At 33.8% G+C, this 25,077-nt stretch overlaps 1 protein-coding gene across 1 annotated transcript in view; it reads left to right on the top strand.

Moving 5' to 3' along the window:
* The window catches only part of CSMD1 (CUB and Sushi multiple domains 1), a gene marked incomplete at its 5' end in the record, with an annotated part of 865,314 nt that overhangs the window by 722,262 nt on the left and 117,975 nt on the right, over window positions 1–25,077 (top strand). The window contains 4 exons of the mRNA XM_018088901.3: window positions 44–113; window positions 2,269–2,385; window positions 6,232–6,441; window positions 16,124–16,312. Of these exons, the coding sequence (XP_017944390.2) occupies window positions 44–113; window positions 2,269–2,385; window positions 6,232–6,441; window positions 16,124–16,312 (586 nt within the window). The remainder of the gene's footprint in view (window positions 1–43; window positions 114–2,268; window positions 2,386–6,231; window positions 6,442–16,123; window positions 16,313–25,077) is intronic.

Below are 25,077 nucleotides of genomic sequence, written 5' to 3'. Positions count from 1 at the left end.
GTAATGAATATCTGTAATCTAATATTTTGCCCTTTCCAAACAGGGCCGTTCTCATATTTCTTGTATGCCAGGAACAGTTCGACGCTGGAACTATCCATCTCCTCTCTGCATCGGTATGGATCCTTACTTGTTTTCACTGTTCTGACCAGAAAGAAACTCCTGGCTTTGTCATGCCTGTTGTTCCTCAACTTAATTCTGTTTTGTTCAAAACATTTTTGAGTTTCCATTTGTATCCATGAAATACAGGGAAAAAAAAAAAAGAGATAATTTTTGTCTATAGTGTATAGGCCATTTAAAAAAAAAACATGGGCAAAGGAGGAAACCCATTGTTTAGCTTGTCCTCAATACCCTGCTTTGAATCAGTCTGGATCTTCTTCATAAAGGAGAGGAAACTAACACGTTCCTTTGCAGTGTGCTCTGCTTGGAGAACCTTCTCAGGAACAAGGCAGGTCATGCAGGGCACCCAGGAGATTTCCCAAAGAAGCAGGCAGTGGAGAGCAGCTTCAGCAGTGGTGGAATGAAAAGGAGTTTTAGGGAGCCAGAAAAGGCTGTCTCTTTTCATCTAAGAAAGCTGTTAAATCATGCTGAGTTAAAAAGTAAAGCTAATTTTTTTAAGGACATTAACACCTTACTCTAACAGATCTGTGTAGAAAATAATCTTCTGCAGTATTCTTTCTTGGTTAGACAAAATTTATGAGAATCAAGACTCTACTGTCTTCTGCATGCTTATTTCAAGAAAAAGCAGGAATCGAAGGGTGAGAAGCAGAAGTCCATCACAATGTTCTGTCACTTCAGCTTTGAAATACATTCAGTGAATGCTTTTAATTTTAATAACCAGTCAGCAAAAAACTGTTCCTATGAGCCTCATATCTAAGAGGAATTTTAAAGATGGGATGATATAGAGCAATATTAATGTGAAATGATTTTAAAGACTCCTTGTCAAGTTGAGCTTATATATTATTTTGTATTGTCAGCTTCTACAGAAGCAGTCACTTCTGATTAATATGAAAGCAGTGTAAGTCCTTCAAATCAGTTTTAGACATGGAAAATTTATTCATGATAGTGTGTTTTGGGCTTTGGGCAGATTTGTTTTTTGTTTTCTTTTTGTGGTAATCTTCTGTTTCACCTTGTATATTATAGTTCCTATTTGCAAACAGTGTCCTCATTGAATTATGAAATTGTGCTACCCTGCAATCTAAAATACCCCTAGGAATACTGACAAACCCTTAAAACATTATCCCCCCTTCTCCTGCCTCCAGCCCTTAAAATGTTGATTTGTATAGAATGCAAACCAAAATCTATTCTTTTCACTAAACAAGATGCTTAACATTGAAAGGACTTAGAGATATTTGAGAAGTTTGGGACTGATTTCTCAGCTTGTTAGAGGAGTTCTTCCTATTTTGATTCAATTTTCTGGTGTCATCTAATCAGTAGATTATTTTAGTTTTTCAGTACAGTTATTACAGCAGTGTCACAGTATCACAGTTGTGTTATAAGATCATGTATCAATGTAGTACCTGGCATGAAGGCTCACGGGCTTTAAAGTAATGATTCCTCAAATAATAAATACAAACTACAATATTTTAATTTGGTTTCTTTAAGTTACTCTTCCTTCATATTATAATCCTAGTAAAGGTGTAAATCAGGCATTTGTTTGCAAGTTGCTTCACATATTTATATCTTAGTTTTATGTCATCTGAAAAAATCCAAATGGGTTTTCAATTTCCAAACACATGAATTTGCTGAATCGAAGCATACTGACAGAAAGTGAAGAATAATTCTGTTACGCAAGTAGCCTATCTGCTTTCTGAATTAAAGCAAAAAACAGTGGGGGGGGTTGCTTGTTTTTAAATTCAGGTGTGGTTTTAGCTATATTGACTGATAGATCTGCTTCTACATCATGGATCAATATCATAAGTCAGTTTAATTCCAAATTTGTTGCTCTGATTGTGAAGCATATCTCAACATAGCACCAGACATTTTTAACCATAATTTTCAAGCTGAGAAAATGGGTTACCCGGTCTATGTGTGCAACTATACAATTGTAGTTAAATAACAGTTAACACATGGCATTAATAAACATTTTACTCTAAATCAAATTATATTTCTTGTTTCTCCTTCATGAGGAATGTTTTGATTGTGATAAATTTCACTACTTGGGGGTCATGGGGATAAAATGGAAAATCCATTTTTTAAATTAAGCATATGTCAAATATTAAGAAGTAATATTATTAAAAGATACAGTGACTTTCTTTTTATTTTTAATAGCTAAATGTGGTGGAACACTGACAAACATGGGTGGTGTGATCCTAAGCCCAGGTTTTCCTGGAAATTACCCTAGTAACTTAGATTGTACATGGAAAATTTTATTGCCTATTGGATATGGTAAGTAAACTTACATTAGAAGATTGATTATTTGTAATCATCAGATTAAAATATATATGAGTATTCTGATTTCTGGTATGCAGTAGATTTTATCCAGTGAATGTACTGTGAGCCCCTAACATAATTACTCGCTATCTTTTAATTTGAAAATGGTTGGCAATTTAAAAATATATCTTTGTCAAAGCACCTTCATATTAACTTGTTGTGTCTTGGAAACTGATTTCAAAGCAAATTAAACATGTGACATGAAGATATATCAGATAAAACAAACAATGTAACTTCTAAATTAACTAATGATCTTTTGTTTAATGTCCTTTCATTTTTCTCTAAATGACTTTTTAACAGTATTTTAATGTTCTATAAAAATGGACAAAACCTCAATTCTAGCACTATGAATTTGATTAAAAGCATTCTCAAATTGTATTTCAAATCCTAAGTTGCAGTTGCCAACTTAGAAACTTTCTAGGTTTACACTAAAACTATTGTCATACAGAAAATGTCTTCACAAATAAGTAATAATTATGTTGAGAAGGCAATCATGGATAATAAGGAATGTATAAGTTCATGTATTAAAACACAATCCTCCATTATTGCCAGAAATAAAAGAGGAATAAGTTTTCTTGCTGTAAAACTTTATGTGAATTCAATGCCAGTGCTCAAATAAGAAAATTCATTTTAAAAACTCACTATTAAATTCACTATTCTTGTCTCAGGAAATTAGTTCATTTTCCATATTCTCCATTTGCATTCATATGAAGGATTTTTGTAGTGAAATGTACTACCTACATAGTATTTTACCCAGTTAATTTGTAGAAATACTGTTCTGCTATTTAGAACAGATCTCTTTACCAGTGCATACCTGGTAAAACTGATCCATCATAGTTATGGATAGCCTTAGTAGCCTTAGGTATCCTTATAGCCTTAGAAGAACCACAGACAGAACATTCCTTGCTAGTTTGGGCATTCTACAAATACATCTGCAGAACATATAAATGCTAAGCAACTGTTCTGAAGCCTGTCATCTAGTCACATTACTACAATACTGACTTTGAAAAATAGTTCTTCATATTTCTCAGAGTTACTCTTTTTCTTTAAACTTTTCCATGTAGAAAATGTTTCATGAATTAATTGCACAAAAGTGTATTGTGTTCTGTTATTATTCCTTTCATTTCTCCAAAAGTCTCTGGTAGTGGTAATCCTATAAATAGAAAAGACAATGGTTTTGTTTGGCAAGGGATTTAAGGTGTTCATAGAATTAATCTATCATTGCCTTCTCCAATTGCAGTACTCCAAAGGACACTTCTTACCATAAAGTTCCTACTGGGATATTTTTCACAAACTCTTGGTCAATTATCCATAGTTAATATCTTTACATCAGGTTTACAAATTGTGATTCATGTGATCTTTCACAAAGTACTTTCTCTGAAAATCTTGGATATTATTTTGTTACAAGTGTATTTAAGAGCTGTTTATGTACAGACATTCTATTGTATCAAAATAATTGTGTACTTAAAATCCAACTATAAAACTGTCAAAGCTAAGTGTGTCCCGAAGTGTAGTGCTCTCTTCATTACATAAAATATATCAATCATGCAAAAGAAGACAGTAAAATCCAAATATTTTAATAGTAAATACATCATTTCAGGTGAGTTTTGGAGATTTTGAAAAGATTTCAGGCAGTTGTTAATTGATTAAAATTTGTAAAAAAGTTAGCTCAGCTTGTAATTCTTATTATCCAGAGTATATTCGAGTCAGGAGGAAGTGCTGTTGTAATTAGAGCAGAAATAAATATAATTATAGCTTGACCAGATAATGAATTATTTTCTGTAGCTATCAGTTTTATTTTGTGTAATTTTATGTAAGAAATTATTTGGTGTAGAAAAATTTTACTTTGACATATCAAATTGACATTTGAAAATTGTATAAACTTGGAGTTAAGGCTTGAGGGACACATACAGTGTGTTCTCTAATTGAAATTAGCATGTTTGAAAAACCTTTAGCAAAAAAGTATGTTCATGTTTAAAATGTGGCTATTTTAGGTAGTTTATTTTTATTTTTTTTTAATTACTGCTAAATCTACTTTTTTACTTCTAAAACACAAAGCTTTTCTATACTGACTGTATACAACTAGACATAGAAATTCCTTCTCAGAAATGAAATTGGAATGATTCAGTGTTAAAGGTTTTCAACAGTTCATCAGAGACTGTTTCATAAAAGCAGATTGTTTTATTTAAATACCTAAACTATGATTTGGGGTCTATATAAATATGCCAGATTTGATTATCTACTTGTCACTTTAGCAACGTAAATATAATATTTAGTGGCTGTTCAATTCTGTATAATTTCTATGCTGCTGACATCCAGTCTCTGTTGGGAATCACTGAATTCTGATGCTGAAGTCAAGATGTTTCCAGGCTGCTTGTTGTCCTACCTCAACTCAAATCCTGAGAGCATTGTAAAATTGTACCTTCACTCAAGTCAGACTAACCATATCAGACATGAGATGTCTGGTATTAAGACTTTGATACGTTCTGTATGTACATCTCTGTTGACAGCATTGGATTAAATTTTCTTATTCAGCAGCTGAAATACTTGTTTTGATATCTCCCACTCTGCATAGGTCAGAGAAAGTACTAGAGTTAAATATCGCATATTCTTACAAGTGTTCTATAAAAACAAGTTTATTTGGTAGCTTATTTAGTTTTTCCTGAAAAAAAAAATCCTTTTTTATACAATTGATTCAGTCTCAAACCACAGAGGCAAAGAAATGAGCTATAAACAAGACTGAGTGAATTACCCTGGTGATTAATCTATAAGGTTCTCTCCTGGAGTGAATATGTCTCTACTGCTAAGTAAGACTGTCAAGAAGACTTAAGGCATTAAATATTTCATGCTACTTTGTTGGCTCATTCAGTAATTCTGTTTTATTCCATTACAGCTGGTTCTTCAGAGTCTACCAGAGCAAGGTTAGGCCCAAACAGTGCAGTTGCAAGCTACTTAGTGCTATTTGGCTTCCAAACCAGGGGTTCATCCCCCATTCCTCTTTTAATATTACCCATACACACAGTTTGAGAAGCTTTAGTCCATATGAAGTAGTGCCAGTACTTCAAAACAGCTCTTCCCGTGAGATTATGCTTATACTTCCAACTGTTCAGCATTTTTGAATGCTAAAAGGCCTGGGTCAACCACCTGACTCCCAGAGAGGGTTTGTGGTAAACTCTCCAGAGTAAGTACCTGTTGCCAGTCTGGAGTTCAGTGCATCTTATGGGACTGTATAGAGGGTGAAATGGCTCTAAAGATACACTGACCCAACCTGAAGGGAAAAGGAGACAAATATAGATGACTTGGGTCAGGCAAACAAGAGTAGAGTAGATAGTTGAAACTAGATAGGTAAACTTCTGCCTCTGAAAGGTCATTCTGTTAGTAACCTTCCTGGGTACTGAGCTGATCCTGAGCCTCTACGAGAGGCCTGGCCCAGGTACAGGGAGATGCTCTTGTGGCAGAGTCCTGACCACACCATGACACAGCAGGATTTGTGATGTGCCCTTCCCAGAGTGTTTCTGTTGACTGGTTTAGGAATCTGACAAATCCCTGGTGCTGACTATCTGACTTCCTTTCATTGGTCCTTTAAGGTGTGGTTATGATATTTAGTGGTAACCAAAAAATTGGTAACTCTTGTAAAACTTAGCAGCTATTTCAGTAACTTAAGCATCTCACTTTAAATAGTGACTAAAATACAAACATAGTGCCTATAACAATTATGATGATTTTTTTATTTGCATGCTGTAATATTAAGCAACATGAATTATAAAAACTCTAATTTTCCTTTCTTTCTCAATGCTGCAGGTGCACACATTCAGTTTCTGAATTTCTCTACTGAAGCAAATCATGATTTTCTTGAAATTCAGAATGGGCCTCACCACACCAGTTCTATGATTGGCCAGTTTAGTGGAATTGAACTCCCATCACCCTTGCTAAGTACTACTCATGAAACACTTGTCCATTTTTACAGCGATCACTCAGAAAACAGGCAAGGATTTAAGTTAACATACCAAGGTAAGTAAAAAGTAGCACAATGATGTTTATGGTTAGAAAGGAAAAATGAAATTGTAATTGTTTTTATTATTATTTTAAAATATGTATTTGGCATATACTATATAACATTTTTAAATCTTTGGATTGTTTAATTCATAGGAATTTGTAAAAATTCATTGGAATTTTTAAAACTGGAATTTTATTGAGTTTGAATCTTTGTTTCATTGATGTAAAAACTTGAGAACAAGGTGTTATTATTTGCCAAAGGTCACATAGTTGATACCCCTTTCCATTCCATTAAGGTATACTATTACTGAAAAATACTACTAATATTCACTGTCTTATTCTCCCATTTAAAAAACCTTGTTATACTTAATGTAATGGATGAGTATTTCAAAATACAGTAAAAATTATTTTAAATATTCAGATGAAAACTTTTATAATTCCTATGTTATTTATTTGCAGTCTAGACTTATGTGAAAAATAGAGGGAAATGAAAAGACACCAGATAACACACATTCTATATCTATTTTCAAATACATATAATCAGTACTTGAAAGTGTGAACTTTTTGTGGTCTTCTACTGTTGTTTTTTTCTTGATCTTCATTGTTTCCTTGTTTGTTTGTTTCCCCATTAGTGACAATAAAAAAATCATTATTTTGTGCACATTTTTAAACTGTTAAAAGAGTCTTACTGACAACTGTTGAACCCCATGGCAGGATCTGTACAGTTTAACAAAATGGAATTGCTGGTTGAATTCTCATCTAACTGCAGAAGGAATTTAATGCCGCCTTATTCTACAATCTTAATTTAGATAATTTGGTTATGTCTTGTGGGTTAATACCAATGGGCAGTTAAGCACTATGCAGCTACTCGTTCACTTCCCTCCCACCCATAATGGGATGGGAGAAGAGGAAAAGAATAGTAACAGCTTTCTGCTTAGGAGGCAAGATAAAAAGCATTGTTTAATAAGTGAAGGATAAGGGGAAGAAGAGAGAAAGAAAACAAAAAAGTGATGTAAAGACAATCACTCACCACCTCCCTCAGGCAGACTGATGCCCAGACAAAGGTTACTAATGTCCCTGACCCCTCTCTTTTCCCTTTTGTTGCTGTACATGATTTTATATGACATGGAATATCTCTTTGTTTAATTCAGGCCATCTCCCTGGTTGTGTCCTGTCCCAGCATGTACAGCCCCAATCTATTCACTGGCAAAGCAGAGTGGGAAACAAAGATAGCCTTGATGTTTTTCAGCAAAAACCAGAACACTAGTGTGTTATCAGTATTGTTTTGGCCACAAATCTAAAACACAGCAGCATATGAGCTGTTGTGAAGAAAAAAACCTCAATCATATCCAGGAGCAGTACAGTATTTGTTTACATACATACACATACATACTACATACACAAACATATTATAGTTAGATCGTATCTGTGAAATCAGTGGATAGAGAGGAATATTCCGAGCACCTGTATTAGGGTAAAGCATGCCCACGAAGGAGTCATATCTCTCTATTGTCTGTGGAGTTTTGTTCTGTCACATAGTCTTAGAAGTAGGGAGTACTCTCACATCACACTCAGCTAGTATGAGTTTCATTCTGAGCAGTCAAACTTAATTGGGGTTGGCAAGTTACAGAACTGACAAATAAATAAAATACAAAACCATGTAGGATGATTTTGATGTAATCTCCAGTGCCCTTTGTTCTGCTTCTAATTAGTGGCTTTTTCCTTACTATAACAAGCCATTCCTTAATGGCATGGAGTCTTTATAATCTCAGCTACACGTGAATAACTCCAGACTAACAACATTTTCTGTCCTGAATTGAATAGTTAAGTCTTATGTTGTTTGTAGACTGCATAACCTGTTGTAGAAGCAATGCTGTAGCTTGCTCAACAGGTGCATAGTTTATTACTCTTTTCTTCTATTCTTTCCATTCTCACTTTGTCCAGTAGGACTATTTTGTCTATTTAGAAATAAATGAGAGTGTGATGAAGAGGACACCATACAATAGAGACTGCTATTTTTTTGTTCATTCTAACCATCTCTTGTATTGTTGCTTTTTAGATAACTCGCTTTCTGCTTCTCCCACTTGAAACTTGTCAGCTGTGAACAGAAGTGTTATCATGACTATCTCATTGACACTAAAATTTTATCCTGTTATTTAAATATAGGAAAACCAATTCATTTAAAACCAGGACAATTTATTAAGAAATATTAAAAATTTTCATTAGATGGGACTTAAAATAAAATATTTTTAACTGATGAAGATTGCGTAGTAGCATTATCAGAATAAAAAAAATGTCAAAAAAGAAGTTTTACTTATAGAAATTCAGAAACTTGTAGTAGTATTTTCCAAGTAATTATAGAAAGAATCCAGAAATATAATTAAATTCTCAAAAATAGTAATAATTTGATAAGAACTTTCACAGTTTAGTTTATAGTCTAATAGATATAATTGTAGATAGAAAAATCGGAACCAAGAAAGAGATACAGTTAAATTAACTGACACTTGTCATCTAATTTCAAATAAAAAATACAACTAGTATTTATATCCTTGTTTCACAAAAAGTGTAGTTATGAGTGTGTTTGATTTACCAAATGCATATACATTCATCCAGTTTTATTTTTCCTACTAATGAGAAGCAAAGCAATTTCTCCAGTAAAGGTAACTCATGCAGTTCATTTTTATGTAATACTTCTTACTTATAAGGAAACTCTGGGGTGACTCATTCCTGAATGCTGCTTTGAAGAAGAACAGTATTTTAGCATATATATTAAAAAAAATTATAGTTTTAAAATTGAAAAAAAACCCACACAACATAATCTGCTTAAATAAAAGGTGCTGGGGAAGAAAAAAAAAAAAAAACAAACAATTATTTTAAAAGGTACTTATGATTGGTTGATTTTTTTTTCTAATATGGAAAGTTGGTAACACTGTCGTGTTTGATTTTTAAGTGATTAGGGTCTACCAGCTAAGCTCACTCTATTGAACTTCTAATTGACTTATATTCTCTCTTCTGTCTACTTTTTCTGCATTCTACAAACAGATTTTGGACTTTGGTTCTTTAAAAATGAATTATCTTGAGTGTGTTTATTTTTCCTCATAGAGCAGAAACTTTCTCTGTTTCCCCTGAGATCCCAGATTGCACTAGTCATTTCTATTGTGAAGACTTAGCAATTCTTTCTATGATTATCATATTTTATAGCTTCATATTATTGAGCACAAGTAAATTGTTCAGGATAATTTAGAACATCTAGGAAAACGTACACTCAATTCAAGATATTCATAATCTGTGAACTTCTGAAAGTGTTATATTGCAATGTATTCACCATTCTTCTGATGTGCTCTGAAAGAAAATGCCAGTGGTTTACAGTTACAATTTTGGTGACTGCTTTATTTTTCATCATACAAAATATATGTTGTTTCTGATGGCTGACTTTTCATTTCCCACATCTGTTGCCCTTGATACTTAGGTATCTTTTTGTAAAATTATCTCGAGATTATATCTGAATTTTCCTACTCTTTTTAATATTATACTTCTCAGTTTCACTCTCTCCCTCTTAGTTTGTCCACAATTGCTGAAATTTGACTTAAAAAATAATTCTTCACTACTCCTGTGAAGAGAAACTACTGTTTCTCTTTTCCTTCTCATTTATTTCCTGTTAGAAATGTTGTTTTCCTTTCAGTAAATGAAATGCCATGTAAGTGTTAGCCTGTTTTGTTTGGATGAAGGAACTTAGCACTGTTTTACTGTCAGGCTGTCATGCTTCTTAGTATACCTTTGTTATGCAATTTTGAAACCATTGACCAGTTTTAATCAAATTTCACAGTCCTGAAATAATGCCCTTACTGAGAGGAAAGACTGAGCATTACTCTATAGGTATCAATTCAGTTTGGCTTGCTGGCTACCCAGTCAGAATATTCATCATCACAACTCATTTTAATATGCAGTATCTTCCCTAACTGTTATTTATGAGATATAGATGTGGGAGGGAGATAACATATGAGACCTTGGCATAGGTGTCACATTCAAAATTTTCATATGGGCAAAAGGAAGCATGTCATATATAGAAAGCTAAGAATATATTTTTAGTCCAATTGGTGCTCACACCATCACTTTTACCATTTCTATAGAAAGGAATTTGTAAAGCAAAGCAGTTGGAGCTGAGCACCTGACATACAAGTAGAAGTTTTCTCAGACTTCTTCTACTTTATCCCATTTTAGGATGTCCTCATATACTATAATTGGGAAAAAACCCACTGTTTTTCTAATAGAGAACTTAATTTAATTTACCCTTAAAAAAAAGAGGAGTCGGCAAAAAGAATCCATAGTTGCAGTCACATTTCCCAAACCCATTCTAGCTGTCTTAGTGAATGTGTTGCATATTAGGAAGTGCCCATAAAATTGTATAACTTAATCTGATTTTTTTAAATGTACTTAAATTTACATCAAAAAGGATTTAGGATTAAATTAGGGACTATTTTTCATATGTTAAAAATATTGCCATTTCTACTAACTAGAGTACAATAAGTAATGGCATTAAGGTAGCAGACTTTTTCTGCCAGGTAGATGCCTTTTTTATACATAGCAATCTAAAAATAAAGGGAGGTTGGTGATGGCTATGCTTATTCAATAAAACTTGAATTTTATTTAAAAAAATGAAGTTTTCTAGAGATCTTAGCATTTTATGAAGGATAAGTCTTTTTGATAACCACTCATCTCAAGGGAAAGCAAAGAATATTAATATTGTAGAGTGAATGATGGAATTAATAATGCTATTTCACAATTTTTCTACTGATTTTCTGAAGAGAGAAAAATGCTTAAGAGATTGAGGCTTAATATAGCCTGGGATTTTACTGTGAGCACAGTATTTTCTGGAGGAAGAAAAGTGTATGCACGCTGAGAACAGTAAAATATTTTCTACCCATGCTTTCAGGGAGCTAGTGCTGCTCCTTAAGCACAGGATTTGAATATATAACCTAAGGTTATACAGGTACTGTGTATTTCTTAATGCAGTAAAAAGCTTTGTCTCCTTAGCAGAACCCTAGGGAAATTACAGCTCTGAGTACCATTGCCAGTCAGGTCCTTATTGTTTTATGTTCTGATATTTTCGTGTTTTCTTATCCCTTCAGCTTTGTAATTGCAATACATAGGGAATGGTGGGTATTCCATAACGTTCAAGATGGATTACTGAATTTCTGTGTGTTGTGCAAACTTTTGTTTCACTTTTTGCAAGAAGGAAGTTCATACTGATTGCCTGTTGAACTACTGGAAGCAGTTAGAATACATTTTATTATATATTATTTTTATTTTTCATAAGATGATAAGGACTTTAAAAATGCTTGGTTTTTTAAATATTAATATTTAATCACACTTTTTCTAGTGTTCAAGTAAATATTATCCTGTTTAATTAAAAAACAGAAGCATTGTTAGGGGTGTTGTGGTTTTGCCACCTATGTAAAACAGCAAAGAGAGGAAGCAACCACAAATACCCAGAAGAACATTTCTATATCACATTTGACTGGTAATCCTGAGTTTCTGGGACTCTCATATCTGTCAAATCTCAGTATCTGAGATATAGACAGTCTAGGTACACTGGGTCTGAGGGGAAGAAGAAAAGTCACAGAAGTTTGATTGGCAAGCCAAGTTATACTAGATCAGAAGAAAAACATAACTTTCATGGCCTTTGAGGGATTCATAACAGAATTTAGTACAAAGAAGAATACAGTTAGTCTAATGCTTAATAAGATGTATTTGTGGGGTTTAATCCCTGTCCATATTACTAATGTTACCTCAGTTTTTATTATTTCTAGAATATCTTTTTCCCCACATGTCTTTCCATTTAGAACTAGAGTTTCTTCAAGAGAAGCAGAATATATATTTGATTTGTGTTATTTTTACTGTGAAAATCCTAGTTCCTATTATTGGAACTCTAAGAGTATTTTCAATCTGTTCTGAATTTCAATATAGGATAAAGCTGAATATGAGGTAAGAATCCTAGTCACATATATTTAGAGAGCAACATGTTCTAGAAAATATACAGGAAAAAGTTCAAATTGCACTTCCTTTCTTCCAAAAACACACTCATGCACATGCAAAACATGATTTAAACATGATCAATCTGATAACCTTTATCTAGAAAACAGAGGATTATGATGGAGCTTCTGAGTTATAGGAATCATGGAATGAAAAGGAGATTGTTGAAAAATTGTTCTATTTCTGAAATGGTTTCAGATGATGTCCTAAGGAAGGAATACTAATGAAAATAAAATATGATCTTTTGAGGGGCTCATAGCAAATTATTTTCTAACTCATTAAGCAATGTTTCGTGACCCTAGTCCTGAGCCATGACATCTGGAAAGATATGTTCTTTGATGCCTATAGCAATAAACTGAGGTTCCAGATTGCAAGTCCTATCCTGGGCTGCAGCAAATTGCATCCTGAGCTTTCATAGAAAAAGGCATGGCCAGCAGGTCAGGGGAGGTGATTCTCTCTTTCTACTTCACTCTCTTGAGACCCCACCTGGAGTACTGTGCCCAGCTCTTGTGCTAAAAGCACAAGAAAGGCACAGCCCTGTAAAAGTGGGTTCAGAGAAGGGCTACAAAAATAATCACAGGGCTAGAGCCCAGTGGAAAAAGGCTGAGATAGTTGAGGTTGCTTAGCCTGGAAAAGGGAAGGTTCCAGGGAGTCCTTATTGTGGCCTTTCAGTACTTAAAAGGGTCATGTAAGAAGAATGGAGAGGGGCTTTTTTCCCAAGGCCTTTAATGACAAAAGACAACAGTTTTAAATCAAAAAAGGGTAGATTTAGGTTGGACATAAGGAAGAAATATTTTAAGATGAGGGTGGTGAGACACTGGAACAGCAAAGGCTGTGGATGCCCCATCCTCAGAGGTTTTCAAAGACAGGTTGGATGGGGGTTTTAGGAACTTGTTCTACTGAAATATGTCCATGCCCATGGAAGAGGGGTTGGAACTACATCATCTTTAAAGGTCCCTTCCAATTCAACCCATGCTAGACTAGTCTACTTTGAGAAGTGGATTTTTTTTATTGTCTGTACTTATATACACCATGACACTGGAGGAATGTACAATAAGCCTAAATGAAAGTTTTAAGTGAACTAATTGGGAGCTTTCCTAGTATTTGAGCAATTGCATGCTCAATTCTGTGCTAATACCAATTGTTTCCATGTTTAAGTGTTACAGAAGTATGTGGCACTTGAAAAGCCAATAAGTCACCCTAGTGTTTATGTAAGATGAAAAATACATTTTAATCATAAAAATAGGATAGCAGGGGATCAATTACATTTCTTTTGTGATTTACACGCTTTTCTTATCAGTGGAAAATATACTGTGCAAAGAAATGACAAATGTCTATATGAGATAATTTTAAAATTCAAGTATTTGACTGCTACCAGCATTGGAATGAAATCTTTTTCTCAGATTTCCTTTACATTGGACTTCTTTTCAGATTCTTACTAGAGTTTTTGTCTACTGTGAAATAGTATCTCAATTTTTAAAGCTCAGCACCAAACAAGTCTTTGGGCATGACACTCATAAAAAGAGCTTTCTTTTGTAAGGTATGACAATAAGGATTTGTTGGTAATATTTGATAGTCATGACTGAATAATTAATTGCTATGTTTAATCAGGTGTCATTGCATATATCAAAAGAAAAGAAAAGAATATAATTCATATTTATACTAAAGCTATATAACATACTCCCTGAGTGGCCTGTAAATCATGATATCATAGTCTGATGGATCACCTGATCAATAATTTATGAGTCATCTATAGGATATATACCAGAAAACACATGTAGAGTATCTTAACATTTTACATCTTATTTTTTAAAATAACAAATAACAAAACACACAACTATGCTCTGTGTGAGTGCTTTCATCCCTAACTGACTGACCTTCAAATTTATGGTGATCTGCTTTAGGCACAGGTTCTACTCTTACTAAAACAAATACCAGAACAACCTCCAAAAGTTTCTGTATGTGTTTTGTTTTCCTTACTTAAAATAGGCAAAAAGCATATACATCTCTGAATAAACAGTAGTTGGAATTTTAAAAACTAGGCTTTAGTTTTTTTCATTTGCTATCCAAAGGACTGCAAAGGATACTGTGCAAATTAAAGGGATAGAGAGGAGATGATGCTCTTTCAGGATTTCCTCTCTCACCTGAGTGGTTCCTGTGTTATCTTCTTATGTAGATCAGTGAGATAGGGTTTTTTTCTGAAAACAATTTTTAATACTCTCTTAAAAATTCTGAGACTGTGTTTAGTATTTTTAAAATATAAGCTAAGAATACCATACTGCAACAAGTTAACCAATAAGGAATGATGCTTTTTATGTGTATTCATCTCCTCAAAAGATTGTACAAATCTTTTGTATTTATATAGTAAATACAGTATTTATTGTAATTGTTCCAAAACACTCCTCTTGTAACTATTGGGCAATGTAGTGCTGCACCTTTTCAAAAAAATCTGTGAGATCCTCTGACCCTCCAGAATAATCTTCAGTTCTATTTCTAATATAATTTGCTATATAGAGTTTTATATAGTTTAATATGTCAGTCTTAATATGTCCTGTACTCTTAAATAATCTTTCTAGTACTCTATTTTGTATAAAAATGTTGATAATAATGATATTATCTGTAGTAGTACTACAAAAATAATGAGAGTCAGAGTAATAATAGCATTAAAAATTAATGAGCCATTACTAGATTTAGCATAAAAATTTAATGAACCACAGTTTAGGTAGAATAAACCTTTTTACATTTCTTTTCCAGCAACAATTAATTTCTATTCTTAAATTTAGAATTTATTTTCTAATTTTTTTGTTATTTGGAGACTCTGATTTATTAGAAGATTTCAGAATATTTGGGGTACCTCCACATCTCTTCTGACTTTGTAATGTTACAAACACTGGAGTCTGGATTCACTGGCAAAGTTAGGGAAAAGAAGGTTTTATGAAAATAAATCTTCTCTTTATTGCATAGAATGACTGTAATCATCAATGACTAAAAAACCTAATGACAGTTGCTGTACTTCAGTGAAGCAATTAAGCACAAACTTCACTGTAAGTAAGCACTTATGCATATCCAAGTTATATGTTTAGTTTAATCTTGCTGAATTGACTTGTTTAATAATCTAGTTGACAATAATAAGTATATACTTCTAGGATTTTCATCGCACTGATTTTTATAAATTAAATGTGTTTCATTGAATAATATTTTGAAGTCTTTGAAAACGTAGAACTGAACATCAAATTTGATAAACCACTGAAGCAATTTTTTGTATAGAGCTATATCTAAAAGGACCATTTCCTTTGGTAAATGTCTGTAATTTTTTTAGACCTTTATGAAGCCCTGTTTCTATATAGTCATTAATTCTTTTAATATTTTTGGTCAGGTGATTTTTTTTGGCATAGTTTAATATATATTAAAAAATCCCGCGTATTGTAAAAATCTTGTATTTCATAAAATTTAAGGAATTAATGACTTTTATGTCAAGTACTAGAATATTTCTGTATGGTCCCAATGGATGATTTATTTCTTGTTGTGTGCTAATCACTATGTCATTGGAGCTTGGCCTTTCAGTGTTTACCTATTGTTGAATGGATTACAGAATTTATATTAATGTGTACTTCCTGTGTTGAGAGCTGATTAAGCAATAAAAAGTACTTCTGTTCTCTTCTAGCTTATGAGTTACAGAACTGCCCTGATCCTCCTCCTTTTTTGAATGGATATATAGTCAACACAGATTACAGTGTGGGTCAGTCTGTATCATTTGAGTGCTACCCTGGATATGTTTTGAGGGGTCAGCCTGTTCTCACATGTCAACATGGAATCAACAGAAATTGGAACTATCATTTTCCCAGATGTGAAGGTAACTTTCTAATACTACCTTTGTTTCAGGACTCACAGTACTTTACTTTTTTGTTTAGTTGTTTGTGTATGTGTATATAATGCAGCTCTTGCTGAAGAACTGTGCCTTTATCCTAATATGTAATGTAAGCAGATAAAGGAAGATGTTATGTGCTTTTATAACTCAGACATATTTTATGAATCATGTTCTTCAGCAGTGATTTATTGTTCCTATTAATATCTGTTAGTTGTATTGATTATAAGGACTCATGATACTACCAGAAATTATTTTAAACTCAATGTGATTTTTTTTTCTGATTTGAGAGCAAGGGGAGGAGTGTACAATGTAACATATAACATTTTATGGTGTTAAGCTTTTACTTGGACTTTCATCTAAAAAATACAAGTGCAGAAACAAAATTTCTGACATTCTTTTAGAGCTTTAGAAGCTTTGATAAAGTATTCATATAGGATGTTATGACAAAACTAGGTTGTCATTGTGTAGAGCAGAAGTGGTGTCACATACAATTAACTAGCTAAGAACATATGAAATAGATTGAAATAAATGGTTGCCATCATAACAAGAGGCTAATGGTGCTACAGGTTTGCATTGCAGAATGTATGTTCAGTATATTTGACACTGATGCTGAAAGATGGGACAGAAGCTTCTCTACAGAAAACACCTGATAGCCCTTAGGTTAGTCAAACCAGAAAACCTGTGAGGAATTCAAGAGAGATTTAACTGAGCTACAGGTATAAGCCATGAAAAAACTGTAGAGGAAGGGTCAGTCATTCTGTTTCAGGACAGACTGCTATAGCTTAGAAAGAAATTTTCCACTGGGACAGGCTAACAGTGTTTTCCAGTTTGAGTTCTCTGCATTCTTATTAGACAAAGGCTCAGTATTGTCAGAAGGAAAAACTACACTAGATGTCAAAAGGTTTGCTAAGGCACTGCAATTTCCTGCTTCCCAAATGAGTGTTTTAATACTGTGAATAATAATTTTAAATTATTTTCTTATTATTGCTGAACAGCTTAACTATATTGCTCTGCAGCATGAACATATGTTTTGTCCATGTGCTTGGGAATGGACATTTATTTCATGTTGTTATTTAAATCCAATGTTGCAAGAATTCGTAACATTTAAGTTCCAGTTCCATAATAAAGAAAAATACCATAAAATCCTCAGAAAATTAATACAGTAAATACATAAAGGAGGTTGAAAGTATTGCAAATTATAATATTGAGAGTTTTTACTTTTGAATTAAGGGAGATTTTTATTGCCAAGCACTTTTGCTGTTTTACATTTATGATTATATGAAGGTAAAAGTACTAAAAGTGATATTTCCTGTGTTGAATGGCATTAGAAAATTTCTATCCTGTGAGAGAATGTGTAACTTCTGTCCAATCAGTGGGTACATTTACCGTTCAATGATTATCAAGGTGTGGTTGCAGTTCCCATATCTTCCATTTCTTCTTGGGTTTTAATCTCCATCAGTACAGCTGGAAGACATTTTGCAAATATATAGGTAAGGAGGAATGTATCAAAATAATTTAAAACCTCTTTTGGAATATTAATTTCTCTTTTAGGGGGAATAATACATAAAATGAAAGAGCAGCATAATAAACTAATACAATTATTAAATAACTATATTATTTTAGCAAAGTATAGTTGGAAATGTGTTGTGAAACATCTTATGAGCCTTGTGCAACTCCATTAGTCCATGCTATAATAGGCATTATAGGCATTTCTTATAAAACCATACCTCCCAAATGAAAAAGACTGGAGAGGCATGAGAAAATGTAGTTCTTTGTGACAGTACAGCCAATGCATTCTTTAGAGACATACAATGTCATAATGCATTACATCTTTCTCAAAGTGATTAGTTATAACTCATAAGGATTTTTAATTTTTTTTAATGTTTCTTTCTTCCAACACTTTTACCACAGGCATATTTAGATTAAAAATGTGAACTATCATCTCCTATATCTTTTAATTGAAAGATACTTTAACATTCCCTTTAAGTTATGTGCCTATATTGTTCTGAAATATTCTAAGACCACCAATCTCCTTCTGTTGACTCTTACAACTAATTTCTGTAATTATTTTAGAGAATTCATTCAGCCTAAAACACGGGCTTAGGTATTCCAGTCGTGTGCTTTTTTTACCCCCAAGGATGCTGTTTTTCAGTGCCTCCTGAATTAGAAGGTAAAAGAATTGGAGGATTGGAAACTTCAATTTTGGTACATAAGACCTTATACTGAATTTGATCTGCAGCTTCATGTGACTTTTTAATTAGAAATTATAGCACTTAAAAATATTTTTACATTTATTGAATGAATTAATATATAATTAATTTTGAGTTCTAAAAAAAATGAAGATGAGGAGGTACTATTTCATGAAGATACTTTCATTCAAAGGCAATTGGGTTATGGAGTCAATTTTATCAATATTTTGTAAGACAATACAAAGTTATTCATGCTAAAACTGCACTATAAATGAATGTGAAGTATTTTTCCTCATGTTAAACATACAGTAAAGTTTTACAATATCCTTTAAAGAATGATATAAAAGTGTAAAGATTGATGAGAGAATATTGTCAGCATGTCCCATATACAATACAATACAATACTAGTGTGACAAGAACAATTAGAGGTATAAACAAAAGATCAAGCAAGCAAAGGGACTAACTTGTCTGGAAATAATGATGCCACTTTCAAAAAATGTGGGGAAAAAAGATAAATCTTAAGAGCATGAGGAAGATAGGGAATCAAATAACTTCTGTGCAGTCTTTGTATAGCAGATATGAACATGATTTACTTTACTAAATGAAAATATTAATGTATTTAGTCCTAAGTCTTGCTGATTGATGATACAGGTTTTTAATGCTCATTATGGTGTCTTCTGATGGTCAGTTACAATGTACCTTAACATCTTGTATTATAATAGAGAAGGAAAATACCTTAAAGGACATAAAACTATAAGACATTTTTTTTCTCTTGTCCCATTAAGGCTGGCCTACATTCCGCACTCCTTGAATAAAGACATTTAATATATCAAATAAATATTCTCCCTATATCCTTTTATTTTACTGATTAAAATTAATTTTAACAAACAATAATTTCTGAGATGCACTTTGAAGTGTTTATCAGTGGAAAGATATTATTTTGTGTATGTTCTTAGAAATCTAGGTATAATCTCTGTTCTCTTTGAAAATTGTTTTCACACTTGCTATGTTTTATATTGGTTCACTGAATGTTGTTTTAGTGTTAGTAATTTTTCTTGTTATGTTTTATTATTTATTACTATTAAAATATTGACATTTGATGTAATCCTACTGATATCTTAACAAAATAAATATGGAACATTTAACTTTCACAGCACATATTTTTGGAATCCTTTTTATAGTGGTAAATCAGAAATGAGAAGAATAAAATATATAAATTAAAGTTAGAGAATGGATAAGAAAGGTAACCATTATGTCATTCATATTTGAGGAATAATCTTCTAGCCTCCTCACTTGATAAGAAATTGAATCAATAGCAAAAGTCATTCTTTTTTATTATCTTGACCTCTCAAAAAGCTCTCTGATTCTTTTATGTCATGAAATTAGTGGACTTTCTTCAGGTTTAATAAGCTGCTTCACCTTTTCCTAATCAAATAAATGCTTTGCGGTATTTCTCTGGTTTTGGAACATGTGGAGAGGTTAATTTCTTTTCCTGAACCAAAGAAAGAGAAGCAGCTTCCCAGAGTCTTTGCTGGCATGCATTGCAACACTTCAGCATTCACTTCAGTAGGAAGTGTTCAAATGCTTCCATGCAGAATTTTTTTTCTAAGTGTTTTTAGGATTCATTGGAAACGTACACAAGATTCAACACTTCTTGGTTTTATATAAATCATACTTCCTCTTCCTTTCTTCCTAATCCTAGATTAAGCTTTGTGGGACAGATGCCTTAGCCTGATTTTGATTTCTTCTACAGCAGTTTTGTGGCAATGTGTCTGCAATGACTTACTGTTCCTCTTTTCTCACTAATAAAACCTTGAAGGAAAGTTGTCAGCTAAAGAAAGAGTATCTTAAAAAAAATCCCTAATGGTTTAATATTTTTTTTAGTAATTTTAAAATACTGTTTATAGAAGAATAGCAGAACTGTGATAGAATGTAGACCTGCATATTTTACAACTAAAATATTTCAATTGACAAAATTAATATTCAATAAGGTTAGCAGTATTCTGTATATGATACATCTTTATAGACATTACAAACACAAAATGGCACTTCCAGTTATTTTAACTATATATAGTGTTACATTTATAGATAGAATAAGTAGGAACATGAGACTGGCTAAAAGTTGTTAAAAGAAATTTTAAGTATCTCAGATGTTTCTACTATATGACACATTATTATATATGTTTCTAAAATTACATCTATTTATCGCTTGTTTTTTTTAATCTTTTTTAGAAATGCTGCTATTTTGCATAGGAATAATTGAGAAAAAAATGCTATACCTCTCACTTTCAATCATAGATTGTTTCTAATTTAAACTAGTATTCAATTAAATTGTGGGTGAGATTACTGACATTTCTCTAAGTTATTGACATTTTTCTAATTCAGAATGTGCATTTGTCCTGGTTCCTTTGCAAATGAATCCTACCTTCCAAACCTACCCACAGTCATCTAAATCTACTCCACACAGCCGAGGCCTGAGTGCTTGCATCTCTATTGTATGTGCAGTTGTGTACATTCATAGTTATAATTCTAACTAAACAGCAGAATTGTGGTTTGACTGATCATGAAGAGTTTCCTGTCTCTCAGGTAGCACACTATTTGCTTTGTGGAAAATTCATTTTTGTACATTAAAGCTCCGTCTAGCACTGCTGAAAGTATTGTTATGACATATAAATATTTTTCCTATAAGGAAAACAAATGGTTACAAAGTCCCTGATTATTGGAGTTTGGCAGTGAGGATGAGAGAGAAATCAATGAAAGAATGAAATAATTTTTATAGCTATGGCCAGTATTCTTAGTAGTTTGGATCAAAAACTTTGTACAGAAGATTATATGTGCTTATGAAGGCTGAGAAAAATCATATCTGGTAGTGTCTTACAAAAGAAATACTAAAGATATACTATTCTAATTTAATTAATTGGAAAAAATGCATGCTTCTATGCACCATGTAAGGCTTCTTATACTCACAAGCCTTTTAAAGTATTTTCATCTCCATATAGATTTCCACTGATTCTTTCTAAATCATGGCACTGGAAGTCAGCTATCCTTACTGACCTAAGCCAAACAATTACACATATACCTATCATGGCTCAGCTTCGCGAACGAAGATTTGTAAAGGACTCTACCCACGTTTGTTACAAGCGCACTGGTGGCTAAAGAAGCCAATGCAAGATAGACAAGTCCGGTTGCAAAAGGTACAGCAGAAAGATTCCTTGGATGGTATCGGCAAGACATGATTCTTTCTGCATTGTCTTTTCTCTTCGAGGCTGATCCTGCGTGTGTTCTCAAAGGAAGCAGCAGTGTTATGGATTGTGTGTCTCCAGACCTCCCGATTGGAGGCCAGAGTAGACCAGCGATGAAGATCAATATGGCCAAGGCTGAGATGTTGCTTCAGGGAGTCCTTGTGTCTCCTCTTCGGGGCTCCTCTCTTATGGCAACCAGTGGCAAGTTCACCATAAAGCAAGATCTTAGGGAGGCGGTGGTCCTTCATCCTGGAGACGTGTCCTACCCAATGCAGCTGTGTTCTCAGCAACATGGCCTCGATACTCGTAACTGCTGCTTGTTCTAAAACAGACGTATCAGTCACATAATCTGACCAGTGGATCTTTAGGATTGTATGGAGGCAGCGTTGATGGAAGCGTCCTAAGAGTCGCAGGTGGTGGCGGTAAATGACCCGTGATTCGGATCCATATAAAAGAGTAGACAGCACTATGGCTCTGTAAACACTGATCTTTGTACTTTTCTTCAGGTGTTTATTTCGCCAAACTCTTTTATGGAGTCTTCCGAAAGCACTATATACCTTTGCTAACCTGTTGTCTATCTCTCCATCAATCTTACTGTCCAAGGAGATGAAGCTGCCTAGGTAATTAAACTGCTGGACTGATTTGAGCTCTGATTGGCCAATGGTGATATGGGGATGATGGAAGACTTCCTGAGGTGCAGGTTGATAGAAAACTTCTGTCTTCTTCAAGCTGACTTCCAGCCCAAAAGCTCAGCAGCCTCAGCAAAGCAGGATGTTAAACGCTGCAGAGCTACTTCTGTGTGGGCGACAAGGGCGGCATCATCAGCATAAAGCAGCTCCCGGACAAGATGATTTAAGGTCTTGGTGTGGGCCTTCAGTTGCCTTAGGTTGAAAAGGCTTCCATCAGTACAATATCGAATGTAGATACCATCTTCTTCATCGAGGTCTGCCATGGCCCTTTGGAGCATCATGCTGAAAAAGACTGTGAATAGGGTTGGTGCAAGAACACAGCCTTGTTCCACACCACTGGATATTAGAAAGGGCTCAGAAAGTGCATCGCCATATCTGACTTGGCTGTGCTGATTTTCATGAAGTAAGATGATCATTTTAAGGAACTTGGGGGAACAACCCAAACGTTCCAAAATCTGCCACAGACCTTTTCTGCTCACAGTATCAAAAGCCTTGGTAGAGACCTTTGTTCTGTTCCCTACACTTCTCTTGCAGTTGTCTGAGAACAAATACCATGTCTGTGGTGCCCTTGTTGGCTCTGAAATCACACTGGCTTTCAGGAAGAAGTTCTTCTGCAATAGCGGGTATTAGTCTATTCAAAAGAATTCTTGTCAGGATTTTACCAGCAATGGAGAGCAGAGTAATACCTCAGTAATTTGAGCAATCTGATTTATCTCCTTTCTTCTTATACAAAGTGATGATGACTGCGTCACAAAGGTCTGATGGTAGCTCGCCTAGTTCCCAACAGCGCACCACAAACTTGTGAAATTTATCATGGAGTGCTTGGCCCCCATGCTTCCAGACTTCAGGTGGAATTCCATCCACCTCAGCTGCCTTGCCTATTTTCACCTGCTGTATGGCCTTAAGAGTTTCTCCTATACATATATATATATATACACACACACACACACGCATATACATACATGTGTACACACACACACACACATATATATATAATGAACAGTTGTGGAAATTCATACAAAAAAGGAGTTAAATAGTTATCAACCAGATGCTAGTATAGAAAAGTTGAATCGAGAGGAGATAAGCAAAACACAGGTTCAAAACTGTAGTCTGGCACTGGAGGGCTGAGCAGAAAGCAAAGATTTGCATGCTTTTGGAAGCCATCCCCATTCTAAATCATATTCTCCACTGTGTATCAGGTGATTTGAAATACATTAAAAAGCTTAATCTGTATATGGGAGAAAATTAGATTAATTTCTGCATACGAGATAATAGTAGAATTTTGTTATATAGTCATGCTTTTTAAGACTACACCTGTGTAATCTAGTTGTCCTAATGATATACCATAGCTGTCTGGTATAACATATGTTACACAAATGACTAACTGCACTTGGGTACCTTTGGGTAGCGCTTTAAAAATATTTACTGTCCTTCCACGCACAATGGTGTATCTGGAAATAAGTATGAATGGGCATGGGAACACATAGTATGGTATTCATTCCTTTGTAAATCGGCATGTGGTCTACTGTTAGCACTTGAAAGTTTAGAAAACTTGATTATAAAGTTTTCCATTTCAAAAATCTGTGTTTCTTCATGCCTGAAATTCAAAGTGCAATATAATGACTTCATTAATTTAGGGTTATTTGTTTATTCAAACTAAAGCTATTTTTATCTTGTGTGAAATATAACCTGTTATTTCTGTTTCATTTTCCGTCTTCTGTGATTTTTAAGGATCTTTGGAGAAAGGCTGGTAACAGCTGGGTGTTTTCCTTATTCTATTAGAGTTTTGTCACCTGTTACACTTTTTTTTCTGAGAAAATTTATTAATCTGTCATGGCTAACAATCATACAAGAGGAATTAGACTGTCTTTACTGCAATACAATCAATCTGCATTCTTTGTTGAGTATTAGAGAAAAATGGGGGGAAAATAAAAAATGTATGCAATCATTAACAACATTCATAAATCTGACAAAAATATAATAAACTCAAAATATATTTAAGTATACAACTTCAATCAGAAAAATCCTATATCTAGAACTTAAAGGATTTCCCACTTGCCACTCTATTCATCTCAGGAAGTGCAGTAAGAATAATTGTCAAAGCAGTCCTAGTTGTAAACATGGAGCAGTGTGGAGAGAACAGAGTAGATTTCGGAAACCAGACCATGTGACCATGGCATGAATGTAGGGGATTAGGGAACAGTAAAAAGTAGGCTTGAGTCATGTTTTCATCAGAGCTCTCAGAGCTGATAGACACTGTCAAATGCCCTGGCCTCTATATGCAATCAAGAATCGGAGAGATAGAACCAATGCTTCATTTTTCTTAGCTTGTTTCTTTTGTTGGCCACTAAAGATTCGTGGTTCAGGAACAGGTGCTATTCTGTTCATAGAATCACAGAATCAGTGTGGTTGGGAGGCACCACAGCAGGTCATCTGGTTCAACCTCCTGCTCAAGTAGGGTCATCCTACAGCATATTGCACAGAATTACATCCAGATGTTCTAAAATAGGAAGATGTGCTAAATGCATCTTACATATTAGTCAGTACTGATATGGATGAAGAAAGTGAAGTGGTTAAAGACTCCTTAACCTGTCTTAAAAATCTGTTGATTATTAAAAGGATTCCCCCCA

The sequence above is a fragment of the Manacus vitellinus genome, unplaced genomic scaffold (assembly GCF_001715985.3).
Source record: "Manacus vitellinus isolate BGI_N305 unplaced genomic scaffold, ASM171598v3 scaffold_11_pilon, whole genome shotgun sequence".
Lineage (NCBI taxonomy): Eukaryota > Metazoa > Chordata > Aves > Passeriformes > Pipridae > Manacus > Manacus vitellinus.
The sequence above is the reverse complement of the archived record's forward strand: the minus strand, read 5'-3'. Positions and strand labels throughout refer to the sequence as shown.